Source organism: Lissotriton helveticus, chromosome 12 (assembly GCF_964261635.1).
Source record: "Lissotriton helveticus chromosome 12, aLisHel1.1, whole genome shotgun sequence".
Classification (NCBI taxonomy): domain Eukaryota; kingdom Metazoa; phylum Chordata; class Amphibia; order Caudata; family Salamandridae; genus Lissotriton; species Lissotriton helveticus.
This window is the reverse complement of record NC_136073.1, coordinates 370,048,517-370,062,834: the sequence shown is the minus strand read 5'-3', so window position 1 is coordinate 370,062,834 and position 14,318 is coordinate 370,048,517. Positions and strand designations below refer to the sequence as shown.

At 43.7% G+C, this 14,318-nt stretch overlaps 1 protein-coding gene across 3 annotated transcripts in view; it reads right to left on the bottom strand.

Moving 5' to 3' along the window:
• The window catches only part of LOC144797804 (acyl-coenzyme A diphosphatase NUDT19-like), a 207,627-nt gene that overhangs the window by 126,725 nt on the left and 66,584 nt on the right, over positions 1-14,318 (bottom strand). For all 3 annotated transcript variants that reach the window (XM_078668592.1, XM_078668590.1, XM_078668591.1), the window contains exon 2: positions 8,150-9,010. In XM_078668592.1, coding sequence (XP_078524718.1) covers positions 8,150-8,884 — 735 coding nt within the window. In that variant the 5' untranslated portion in view covers positions 8,885-9,010. The remainder of the gene's footprint in view (positions 1-8,149; positions 9,011-14,318) is intronic.

The window sequence follows — 14,318 nt, the reverse complement described above, 5'->3', positions numbered from 1 at the left end:
AAAAAACCACACACTTACCTTTCTGCCGCTGCCGCCCGCCGTCACTACTGCCGCCTCCTCTTGGTCCTCTTCCCCGCTTTCAGGGCAGGAAGCAGGATGCACCTGGCTCCCAGCCTCCCAATAGCCAATCACAATGCTGCAATGCAGCGTTGTGATTAGCCTGAGTGCCGTGGATTGGCGCTCAGCCAGAGAATGGGAGGCTGAGCATGTTCTCAATGTAGGCTGTAATGCAGCCTGCACAGAGAACATTCATGCGCACTTTAGGGCATGCAAATTATTCCACCCCTCCCCTGCTTTGTCAGCAGCTTAGCCCCACCCTGTCCCGTCCGGCCAGCAAAGCTGCTGCAACAAAGAAAAAATAAAAAAATAAAATGATAATAACAGAGTTATTTTCATTTTATTTTTCCTTTAGTGACATTGCTTAAAAGCAGTGGGGCGATGCTCCTCCTACCTAGCCGCCACTGGGGCACACCTCTTTTTCCTTGTATTTCCCGATGATTCTTCTGCCCAGGTGGGGGCCAGAACTGGTGGGAGCCAGTTGCTGGGGGCAACATAAGGCAGGGACAGTGTACAAAGGCGGCAGGTCTTTGAAGCTTCCCCTTTCCTGGACCCATCCCATCCTGGAGGAGGAGGCATGACACCTCTGCCCAGGATGGGCTTTTTTTTCCGGACCCAGAGAGCAAAGGCCCTCTACCCAGGGGTCCAGAAACCTGCCTGGTGGTGGCAAATGGCGGGCAGCTATTCAGGAACCACACCAGGGTTGGTTGATTTTCAGGGGGCATCTCAAAGAAAGAACACAGGCCCTGGAAACCTGATTGGCAGGGACACAGAGCACATCAAGTCAAAGTGCATTAGAAATCTGCCACAAAGAGGGGGGGGGTTACTGCAACAGAAACCCACTTTCCTACAGTATGGATGTTAATATGGGCCGCTGAGTAATAAATGGAGAAAGGTATAAACATAATCTGAGCCTCTAGTCCTAGCATAAAATCCTAACTCAGTTTGTAATTAGTATTTTTCAGTGAATGACATTTTTTTAATGACGCTCTCAGTTTCTTACCCCTGCTGTGCACTTTATGCACTAGCTAACTTCACTGTGAATGATGGCATGCTGCCCTTTCTAAGGGGCATATCCTCCAATAAATTTGTTCCCTACGAGGCCAGGGACAACTATAGCAATATGTGCTTTTTTGAGCCCAGACAAGCATTCAGTTTTTAGCCAAAGGGCCTTGCAACATATCCAACAATGATCTTTTGTAAAAATTCAGGAATTTGTTTGAGGGTGGAGGGGGTTCAGCCCGGGAGTTGGGCATAATTAATTTCCAGCATTTTCCCTTCCCTGGGTGGGGGGTGATCAGGTCAGGGTCCCCTTCCCCATACCCAGGAAAGGGAATATTGTTATGGTAATTGCCTTTTAGTATGGCTTATTGTATGCATTTTAAGGTTTCGTTGTTTTGCTCTATTAGGTGTTTTTTTTCTTTCAAACCCAATGGCAATTTGCGACTCCTGAAAGTTTTTTTCCCTTTTTATTGAGGCAAATATTATTGCCATCTGTAGGATCTGCTTTCATGGTTACCCTCACGTTTTTCTGGTGTCAGTATGTTTTTTTGGCTAGTCTGATTGGGAATATTTTAATCAGGACCCAAGTCAATGTGATTCCTCTCTAAATTTGACATGGTATGTACTTATCCACCTCCAGAATTGGCTACTGGTGTACCCCTATAAGTACCTAGTATATGGTACTGAAGCACCCAGGGCATGTACACTGGGGGTCTCCCAGGGACTGCATCATGTATTGTGCCACCCCTGAGAGACCATTCAAACTTACTACAGGTCTGCCATTGCAGCCTGTGTAAGCTGGTACTAGCACCACTTACGACAGATACGCGTTTTCTTACATCTGAGGTCACTACATTTAAAATCTATAAGTGTCACACCTTAGGCAGGCTTTTCAATCCTGAAGGCACAGTGCTCAGGACACCCCTACAAACCCTGAAGTCGATTTCCCAGGCTTCGTAAGTAAGGTCAGCCACTTACGATGTCAGGTGGAAAGCTCCTCCCGACAGTCGGATTCTTCTCGACCGTGTCAGACTTCTTCCGACCGACTCGGTCGGTTCACAATCTGCCCGACCTATTACGATGTTCGCTGTCGGAAGGTAATTCATGCGGTTAATTCAACCCGGTTCTGACTGGCTTTCGGAGTATCTCTGTCGGTCAGAACTGCATCGTACAAGCCTATGGACAGCGTTTCCGACTTAGGGATTACGATGCCAATTTCCAATATTCTTTCTGAGTCGGCCTGTGTGACACAAAAAGGCTGCCGGAAAGGTACTTTAGGTGCCCCTAGCAGGACCCCTTCACCCAAGGGACCCTCCTATAAAACCCTGCACTGTGTGGCAGGCACCATTGGGTGCCCACAACAGGCTGCAGGGTTTTACACACACCCTATTTCTCCATAGGAGCCTGTGTTACAGGCAGATTACAGGCTCAAATAGGGAACAATGGGAATCCGACCGAACAGTTTTCGCTCGCATCGGATGGGCGGAACTGCTGACTGCGAGTCGGATGGTTCTGATTCCGAGTCAGTGTCGGGTGGAAAGTTTCCGCCCGAGATTGTAATGACAGTATTAATCAATCGGGATACCCAGTATAGTGCAGAACCTGGGGACAATTACATGAAAGGAAAGAGTGGTTCTGCCACAACACACTTCTACAGAACTGCATTGATTTCAATGTTTTACATCCCTTACTAAGTTAGGATATCAATCAATGATACATATGTCAGTCTAAACCCCTAGACAAGGTAAAATAGAACAAAATAATTATGTCATTTAGTAATTTATTTTGCTTTGAAAATACATTTTCACAAAAGCAGATCATACACACATATTGGTCTAGTGTAAAAAGTGCAACAAAGTGAAATACAGTGTATCAAATTGATGACATAAATACAAAAACACCATTAACAATAACACATTAAGAAACAATAAGGACATGGAGAAAAAGTAATCATTCTCAAGATGACCTAGACATTACTCCTAGTCATTTTTTTAGATCAAAATGGAATGTACATGCTTCTGATTAAGCGTCGACGTTTCGACTCTGTTGTGTTTGTGCTAGATTGAGACATCTTCTTCAGGACAAAAGAAACTAGACTGTTCTAGCTGAATCAAAAGAAAAGAATGTATTGGTCTGTGTTTAGACTGTACATGATAATATCCGGTGATCGCACCTAGATCCTCACCTCAGAAATCTGGTTTCAAAGGAATCCACTGGGCAAACTTATTTCCAATGCCTTAGAGCCTCTGAATTGCTCCTGGTTACACAAATCCTGGTAAAATTACAGAATGGGGGTACAATGCTCTCACCGATCTGTGTGATTAAATAGTACATGATCAGATGGCTGTCCTGTAACTATTACCATAAGGTAACACATGATCAGATGGCTATCACGTACCTAATACTATAAAGTACCACATGTATGGAAAATCCACTGACCTATCTAATCCAGCGCTCAGCGCTGTAGCTGATGCAGAGAAAATCTGCTGTCCAAGTTAAAAGCTGTTCACTTAAATAAGCAAATTCTGATTACTCGTGAGTTAATCTGCAAGGGAAACCCATAATATAAATGACGGGTACTGTGAGAATGCATCATGTGGAACAAGACTCAAGCCTGAAACCGTGTCACTCTTCAACCGTCTGGACACCTGTACTTCGCCTGGAACCGAAACTGCATTACGGAAGACTCCTCCTGCTCCTGGTCTCTTTGTTCTGCAAGTCTTCTTCGTCATCTGTGTCTGTGCTTCATCCAGGAATTTCAACAGACCTGTGAGCATCAAGGACACCTGAAGTAATCTCCCTTTGAGTAAAGGAGTCACTCCCCTGCATCTGCAGGCACAGCAACAAAGCTGACTGGTCTGCTTCTCCTGACTTCACAAGGACTCCGAAAGGCTCCGCAACACAGGCGGTGGTTCTGCAACTCTCGCGAGGCCTGACCTGTCCTCTATAATTCAAAGGTGCTGCAAAGGATTATCTCTGGAACTTCTTTGTACGAAGGGCCAAAAAAGCTGATAACTACATACTGTGCAATCAACAGCAAATATACAAGCTCACTACACTTACAATGAGAGCACTTTTTCAGTCTTGTGTAGCAGGGCCTATCGCCCAGAACAGTTACAGATAAAAACAGTCACCATATGAATTCAATGTGATCTTCGCATGGAACTTGGTTTGGACTGTTCTTATCTCAGTTAATAGGCTCAGTCGCAGAAGTGGGTTTTTAATCAGAAAAAGTATGGGAATGATGGGTAGTAGTAATTTTCTGGACTCTCACAGAATCCGTAACTTTTCCTCAGAGAGTGTTGCATGATTTTCGCCACAATTTTCAGTGCATTCTGAGACAGGAAAATTCATGGGATCCACCAAATCACACCATCTTGGTCAACTGTGGGTGTCTAACTTTCAGAGATGCCTGGGTTTGGAAGGTTTCCCAGGGTGGCAGCGGAGGAGAGGCCCAAATCACCACAGCTGCCCTCATCACCAAAATGATAAAATTTTCAATGTAAACACAAAAAGGGGCCAGGGAAGACTTTGAGACCAGCGGGTATTCACTCCCAACTCATAAATAATTTACACTACGAAATACCTTGGTCTGACACAAAGAGTAAGTTAGGAACCTAGATAAAAAATGAGAATTCCTTTATTAGGTCGAAATCCCTCATCCACCAGAGGCAGCATGCTTCATTTATTGAGACAACAGGGAGGTGTGTCATTGGATGGACCAATGACACATAAAAACAGCTGCTGTGTCTTCTCACTCTTTTTAATTCTCACCCAGACAGACAAGAATAAAGTTGTACACCTGCCTTGGAGTCTTGGAGTTAGTTTTACTCACACTGTTCATGCTTTTTTCACATACTGCACCTTGTGCTAGTCTCATCTCCCTGTTGTCTCCATAGGGATTACTAACATATACTAAAACATCCGAAGAGCTCTTCCGGATTAGAGAGTGAGTTGTAGCCTGCGCCATGATTTTCTGTCACGGTGTGAGGAGAATCCCAATGAATAAGCATGCCACCTCTGGTGGGTGAGGAATTTCGCCCTAATAAATGAATACTCCTTGATAATCTAGGTTCCTAATTTACTCTTTGTGTCAGACCCAGGTATTTTGTTGCTTGAATCAATTTTTTTTAAGGTGCTATCCTGTTTTCTCCACTAGGCACAGGTGAAATTGCAAATATGCTAGCTTAAGCTGTGTAATGTCAGGAATTTCACGTTACATTTGCTATACAAAATTCCCAAATTTAGGGTGTTATGCTGTATTGTGTAATTATTCGGCCATTCACTGCAAAATTATAGCTTAGGTTCATTGGAACAAAGTGATCAACCAGAAAGCGAGCAGCTGTTGTTAGAGGGGGTGTGTGTTCATGCTTTATTTTAGCGTGAAATACATCCTTGCGTCAAAATTGATGCAAGGATACTTATTGCACTGTAATCTAGAGCTGATGTATTTTCATTTTGTGTAATTATGCATACCCTTAGTCTCCACCTTGCGTTTTAGGGCCTTTCGTTTTGCAGACGATAGGCCCAGCCTAAAATGCGGGGTAGCATTTTTATCAACATAAGTGTGGGAACAGAGATTAGAGGAACACTTATTATTATTAAATAAATATCTCTCCATTTTTGCTTTCAAATGTAAGGCAGTCTGCAAGAAAAAAAAACATTTTGTAAAATGCCCTTTGTTTAACATGATAGTATTTGCAACCCCAAATTCAGAGTTGAACAGATAACCACTATTCCTAAACTCAGTATCTTAAGCACATTTCATAAATCCTTAGGTTTTTTTCATAAAAATGTTTCATTCATTAGATTACTCCACATGTGTTGATGCATGGTCGCTACACAATGAAAGATCATTAAAGCTGTACCTCAGTTAATGGCTCTGGGTAGTGCTTTTGGTCAACCAGCAAACACTATATATGCCTGCGACCAGAAACAGCTGACGGATGTAATGGTGCATTACTTTTGTAAATCAGCCATCAAAACAAAAAATTACAGGTGAAAAAATGTTCACCTATTTCTATTTTTTCCTACTTATTTTCAATAATTGCTGATTTAAGTAATTAATTTCTATGAGAAAACCAATTGCATTTAAACAGGTGACCACTTGCTGTATTCAGAATTTTGTCTACTTTTCAGAACTTTAGCTTTCTGGGTTGAAACATGAGTTTCACACCTGTTTCCGCCACAAGCTGCAAGTAGATCAAAACCACAAAAAATCAATTACCACTTAGAAAAATGTAAAAACTGTGCTAACCTTTTTTTTAATATTCTGCTTAGTCCGGAAGAAGGGTAGAGAGTGATCTTAGCACTGGAAACTTTTTGTTATTGTGTTTATAAAAATGAACAAAAAATGCACAGCTCTTTTTTTCCCATATTTCCAAAAAAACTACATTTTGCTCACTGACATCAGTTTCTTGTCTTTTCCCTTTGCAAGCCATCTGACACAGTGTGTGTACAATTTTAACAGTATGCTGAGTACTAACTTTGGACCTTTTAAAATGTTAAAAAGAGGCACCCAACAGAATGGGGAAGTGGGAGGGTGGTGAGGAATCTGCAGATAGAGTATTCACCAGAAAGAGCATTACTGAAGGTAATTAACTTGTCCTTCTGATGGCTACATCCAACTGCTGATTCCAGGCAGCAGAACAAGTGAGAAAAGTGATTAAAAATAACTACAGGGTTCGCAAAAAAAAAACTTTAATAGGGCGACCATGGGCTTAAAAACACCAATACATTGTGAGAATCATTAAACCTGCACGTGTGTCACAGAGGTCAACATGTTTCAGCCTATGACCCAGACGGTGTCGGGCATTACTTCAGGACCTAGGAGTGCTGCTGCTCAATGTGCTCAAAAAAGAAAAGCCCAAATCATATTAACAATATATAATTTCAATGGTTTTGTATGAGTGAAATGTCCAGCTAACTATAACATGTGTGAAACTTATGTTTTTTTCAGTGAATTTCTAAGGTTTTTTAAATGCTAATTCCTAACTATAACGTGTGTGAAACCTATGGTTTTTTCAGTGAATTTCTAAGGTTTTTTAAATGCTAATTTTGAACTATAACATGGCTGAAACCTATGGTTTTTTCAGTGAATTTCTAAGGTTTTTTAAATGCTAATATTTAACTATAACGTGGCTGAAACCTATGGTTTTTTCAGTGAATATATATATATATGCTGAATAGTATTCACGCTTATGAAAAAGTAACATTCCACCTCATGTATGGCAGACATTTGAACTGAAAAAGCATATGTCCCAGATTTTTAGAGAGAGCAGACTAAAAACGGAGACGCAAGTTTTTATGTGTGTCCCAATGCAGGATTAGTATTCAGCCTTTTCAGAAATCAGTGTAATTAACACATTTGAATCTCTATGTAAAGGCTACATTAAACGTATTCCCCTTAGTGCCTGGTTGTCTGTGTTTCTATACTAATCAATGTTGTCCTTTAAGTCATTCGGGCCCCTCCCTTGTTGTGAAACTGTAATCCTACATCTACGTTTGTGAAACGTCCCAGTTTTTCATTTTCAAACTCTGGTCACCCTAAAAGGGAGAAGAAGGAAAATAATATGAGACGGACTGGGAACAGAAGTGGAGAGAAAACAGAAAGGTAAAAGGTAGACAATAGAGAAGAGGGGGATAGACTGAGAAAAGGAAGAGTCAGACAGGGCAGCAGATTACACTAGAAGATAAAGACTAAAGGAGCGAGAAGAGGATAGTAGAGAAAGAGGGGACGATGAAGACCTAGATGGAGTGGAAGTAAGAATAGTGGGAGAAATGGACAATATACAACACACATTAATTTATGGGAGTAAGAACATTACAGACCCAATTGGCTTTACTGTGCACCCTTTGAAGAAAATGTTACAAAAAATTGCTTGAGGGAAATGGAGAATCTAGATAGGGCGCATAATGTGATTTTTCCTGGGCATCTGATTGCCCGAGCGCTTTGCTGCAAACTCTGTGCAGGATCTCCCAAACTGTACTGAAAAGCTGCACTCTCTATTTAAGGATGCTACAATTAAAAGATGTGGCCTTGAAGCAGTTTCTCAAAGGCATTTACTAATATGTAGGAAAAAACTTTTACCTGAAAGGAAGTAACTTCTTTCTGGTCATCAAGTGTGTGCGGCTGGTCTTGCAGACAGCATATGAAAAAGGCAGTGTCATATCTTCTGCTCATTACACTTCGTCCAGTAACTGGGGTTAGCCAGTTGGACCACTCATGCAAAGCCCAGATGTTTGGCATGCAATGCAGCTCTTGGCACATCTGTATAAATTGGGAAGGATTTTCTTGAATCCTCAGTCTCCATGCACTGAGTTGATGGTCATTGAAATGCACAGTCTCTGTAACTTCCTGAGTGGGAGTTCTCTCACTGCCTTTAGGAACAACAAGCAAAATACCAGATTCTTCAAAGGTTTCTCGAATTGCACAGATGCGGAAGGCTACCTCTCCTGGAATCGGTGACCCAAACTGTGTTCTCTCTGTAGCAAATATAGGAGCTCTTGAACTGGGATGCTGTTTCACCAAACCCAGTCCAAAGTTTGGGCTCTTCTTATAATTACTAAACACATCAATCCATTCACTGGAAAAATCGGAAGAGTCTATGAGTCCACCTGGAAAAACGTGAGCGCTGGGCATGAAACTGCTTGTCTTGCTTCTCTTAAGTAGAAGCACTTCATAGTCATAGGCACTTTTCAAAGGCCAGCTGGGTCCTTTCTCCTCTAAGAGGGGTAATGGAGTCCTTTTTAAAACTGTGTTTGCATTTCTAGCAGCTACAATCAGAGTAGCAGCTTCTCTCCAGTGCTTTAATGCTTGGTTCATTGTGGGTGGAGCAATATTCAGTAAGCCAACAGATCTCAGCTTTTATATAAGATTGTATAAGATTGTATTTCCTTCCGTTTCTGGTCTTGATTCATGGGTTGGTTTATTTGCAGCACAGAGTGAGTTCTGCAGAGATATATAAACAAAGAAAAAAAAGTTTATATATTTTGTCATACATGGATCTTGTCAAACTCACTGTTGTAAAAATATATGTTCAGAGACTTCTCATTAGTAAGAGTAGTAGTCATAGAGAAAATAAGCTATTACGACATATGTCCATTAAACATAAACATCCACATTGTTATCAGCAATCACTTAAACCATCATCCTAATATATCATAATTAAAGACTAACCGTTGATGTTTAATAAATATTAGAAAACATGTCATGCCTATGGCAACGTATCACACAATGATCGGAAGATTCGAAGAAAACTTGCCCAGGGAGTTGGTGTGTGGGATTACAGCGCAATTCCGCTGTAATCGCTCCATAGGAAAAACAGTTTTTTCCTAGAGACCCCTAACCCACCAGGGTTGCCCCTTGGTGGCATGCTTCCTCATTGGGGTTCATCCAAATCCTCTACGGGTTGAGCCGTACGGCGACTTGGCGATTACGCAGGAGCACTTGTTGGTGTGTTTTAATCAAATAATGAAAGTAGACGGGAGAAGAAAAACCAGAGATTTAAAACACCTGGCTAGTTGGACTAATATTTTATTCCTGTCCCTAGTCGGTAAGATTAAAATGGGGGCTATGACTGAAAACATGGACTTTAATTAGAGTCTGTTGTTTTAGTGATAAGCAGTCAACATGTTTCGAGCTGTTCCCCTATTGGCTCTTCTTCAGGACTAAAAGGGATCCTAGTCCCGTTAGTACCACTCCTCTAGATGCGCTATTAAGGATACACTAGGTCGTTTACAATGCGCATGCACTTAAATATACATAGGGTTTCTTTGAACCATCCTATATCTGAAATAACAAAAGAAAGTTTATTTAAAACCACTGGCTCATCAGCCTGGCTGATAAACACAATAACGATTTAAAATCAGTGATATGCAACATCTCTATCATATGGGTGCTCCATAATGTACATCAAGTGGTCACTCCTTACGTGTCAAACTCTCTTCGCTTTAACACAGTGGTTGTGTGAGACTCTCACCCGTGTAGTGAGACTCCGTGAGACAAACAAGAGCAAGACAACACATAGAACATCTAAACATCTAAAAAATTGTGTATCCCATTTACATACTTTTTAAGACACTACACTATAGCGTCATGGTCATATCCAGGGGCGAGGCGCCTGTATTCAAACCCTAAGGGAATAAGGATAACGGGGTGAAGGTTGTGGCCAGGCAAGATGGCTGAGTGAACGTAATCCACTTCAGCTCCGGAGCCTCACAACGCTTGGAGTAGCATTTACCTATCAATCGCCGTTCCAGATCTACCAGATCGGCCCAGGAAAGTCACGGAAGCAAGCGGAGTGGCTGCATCTGCAACGACATCGCCGAGATCCCCGCAATTCGGGCTCTAGAACTTGAGGCTGTAATGCGCCAGAGGCGACAAGATGGCGGCAGCATCGGCACCCGCAGGAGGTGCGAACTGAGTTTAAGCCGAGCCTCACGTTTGCGGCATCTGAGCAGTGAGCAGAACCAAAAACAACAACAAAAGAGTGTTCGTAGCTCACCGGGAAGGCGAGATTCAGAGCACTAAGAGAAAAACAACACCCATTTGGTGTTATAGAAAGCCCTCACTCACCAACCTAGTCGGTGACATGCTTCATCATTGGGCCCCACTGGGAGTGGCCGAGTGCCACCCCAGTGTGCTTCAACGCCAGATTTACTGCGGAGCGGGTAATGTGAAGTTGTGAGTGGCTAGGTGGCTATATAGGTGAATAAAGGAAGTGTAAGTGGTGAGGTTAAAAATGTCTTAATTGTATCAAAAAATTCCTTTATTGCCTGATCAATAAGACATAATAAAATATGTGTAGGAAAACTGAGCCAAATAGATTGAATGGCTTGTTCCCTATAAATTTACGTGCTGGTCAACATGTTTCTGCCAATGTTGGTGTTAATTTACCTGGCATTCGTCAGGACCTATGGTGTACTAAACCCCGGCGGTATGGACACGCTAAGGCCCACCCTACCAAAGGACGTGAAAGTAAAAACTTATGTCAAAAAAGTGCAACAAAATGATAGGTACTCGCAATTTTGGAGACCACGCAAAAATTCAAATGCACTTGACAGGTGAGATTCTATCACACCATAGACCTCGGGAGGGGGGTGGTGACGCAATTGGCACACCGCCCTCAGCATCAAGCACCCGCTTGGTACCTGCTACTGCCCTCGGGAACCGGGTCTCGTGGGCAGTAGCAGGTACCAAGCGGGTGCTTGATGCTGAGGGCGGTGTGCCAATTGCGTCACCACCCCCCTCCCGAGGTCTATGGTGTGATAGAATCTCACCTGTCAAGTGCATTTTAATTTTTGCGTGGTCTCCAAAATTGAGAGTACCTATCATTTTGTTGCACTTTTTTTACATAACTTTTTACTTTCACGTTCTTTGGTAGGGTGGGCCTTAGCGTGTCCATACCGCCGGGGTTTAGTACACCATAGGTCCTGAGGAATGCCTGGTAAATTAACACCAACATTGGCAGAAACATGTTGACCAGCATGTAAATTTATAGGAAACAAGCCATTCAATCTATTTGGCTCAGTTTTCCTACACATATTTTAATATGTCTTATTGATTAGGCAATAAAGGAATTTTTTGATACAATTAAGAAATTTTTAACCTCACCGCTTACACTTCCTTTATTCACCTATATAACCACCTAGCCACTCACAACTTCACATTACCCGCTCCGCAGTAAATCTGGCGTTGAAGCACACTGGGGTGGCACTCGGCCACTCCCAGTGGGGCCCAATGATGAAGCATGTCACCGACTAGGTCGGTGAGTGAGGGCTTTCTATAACACCAAATGGGTGTTGTTTTTCTCTTAGTGCTCTGAATCTCGCCTTCCCGATGAGCTACGAACACTCTTTTGTTGTTGTTTTTGAATACCAGTGGGGAATAAGAGTATTCCCTTCTCCCTACCTCTCTCCTTGTTGATACGCAGTGTGCAGAACCTACAGTGCACTCTCAGAAAGCATGACACACCGGCAGGTATGAGTTCGGCGAATATTACCCAATACGATGCAGTGCTCGCATAAGGGTGGAGAAGCTAGGCGCACCCATTACTGGCAAGGGACCAACATACCCGGCGCCTTCAGGAAGCAGAGATAAAGGGGATCAGTGAGAGCAGCGGAGTAGGGCACAGGTGCGACCAGGGAGGATGACCCCCCCCCAGCAGATTCCTATAAGGCTGAAGAGGCTTAGATATTCTATGGGGATGAGACTAGCGACCTAACTCTATAATGGCATCCACAAGGAGTGAATCTGAAGGACATGGGGCAACGGGTCACTGAGACACAGGAGCAGTGACTGATTAAGGGCCTAGGGGAGAGACCCTGACCCCCCACACTCACCAGCAAGAGCGCGGCTGGTAGGGATATGACACACAGACCCTTACTCCATGCCTGACCTTAAGATGGCCGCTCTGGCACTCAAGTAAGGCAATGTGCTACTGACTTGGCTTCTATACATCATATACATTTCATTATGTGTCTCCTCTATGCAAAGAAGCCGCATACCTGAGGGGGCGCACACTGCCCCAACAAAGTGTGCTTGCTGAGCTGCACATATGCCACCAAAAAAGGCAACAAACAAGGTCTTCACGTATTTCGCTACTGCAGAGATAAGGCAGGTGCACAGCGAAGAGGGACACCCTAGTACAACAGCAATCATTAAGGAGGACCTGATGGCTTCGCTTAGAGACTTTAAATCTGAACTATGCGCAGAAATTAAGCAGGATCTGCGGTCTTCCATACAACAATTGAAGACAGACCTCTCCGAACACGTGTCGACCATCCATGTGGACCCGGTGGGCTCTCGGGTCCTGGAGATAGAAGAACGCTCACAGGAGCTGGATGCAAACACCAGCAGGCTACAAAAAAAGCAGCAAGAGCTTCAGACTCAGGTGGAGGAGCTAGAAAACAGATACCGAAGGGAGAATATCAGCATTAGGGAACTACAGGAAGGCGCAGAGGGTCGGGATTTGGAGTCCTTTGCGGAAGGGCGCTTTACCGAGACTCTAAGCCCACACCAGTTAAAGATTAAGATCAACAGAGTCCACCACGTTGGCAACCTGCAGGGGGTCGATCGCCGACACACAAGGGATGTCCTTGTTAAGCTACACTCGTTTAAAATGAAAGAAGCGATTCTACAAGCCGCAAGAAAAAAGGAAGAAACTGCCTTTCAGGGGTACAAATGTCTACTGTTCCAGGACCTGGTGCCCTCCACGTTGCATTGCAGGCAGCCACTTAGGCCGATCACAACGAAACTCCGGGAGGACACTATACGTTATAGATAGACATTCCCATTTGGCCTTGCCTTCAAACTGAACAACAAACTGCAACATTTCTCAAGCCTAGAGGAGGGCCTTCGCAATTTGGGCCTCCCGATACCTGAGGAAGTAAGCAGCCAAGGACATACGAAAAGCTTGGATGCAGCAGTGCAGCCGAGACAGCAATGGCGTACCATCACCAAGGGCAAGCCCAGTGGGAATTGACGGCTTAAAAAAACCAAAACGTTGTTCGGAAGGAAAATTGCAGTTCAAGTTGAGGAAGAGAGTTATGAGGAGACGCACGATGGACACAGGCCGAATTGCTGTGGAAAGAATCTGCACCCTCGTCAGCCATAACTGTCTGCTCTGGATCAAACTATCATTGGACTCTTTCTAACTGAAACAGTATTTGGAGGCATACTCCGGGTGAGGCTCTGGGCGCGGCTCGAGTCTCCAACTAACATACCTTGTTTCGTCAAGATTGAGGTGGCTGGTACCCGTTGGCTATCCTGCTTAGGGTTGTTGGGGATTTCTTTCTTTTTCTGTTAAATTGGGGGGTGGGGAGTACCTGGTGGTGGGCTCAAGGGATGGAAGGACAATCTCTACAGAGGGAGCCTGTAGGGTCATGAGCATCTGTGGGCAGGAGTAAATACAGGGAACACCTGGGGGGGGGAGGGGGGGAGGGGATATCGCAGATTAACAGGGGTAGACATGAAAGGGATATGAGAGGAGTCTGCAATATGGTCTCAATAGCCCCATGGAATGTGAAGGGTCTGAATTCCCCTTTAAAAAGGCAAAAAATCTGGAAATACCTTACTGACCACCAATCTGAAGTAGTTGCGCTGCAAGAAACTAATCTAAAAAAAACAGAAGAGCTACGACTCGCCACAAAAGCTACTCCTTAATCTATAGATCTTCCACTAACTCGAAGCAGAAGGGTGTAGCTCTGATGTTTCGCAGCTCTGCAAAATTCTAAACTCAGGCTATTAAGACGGATCG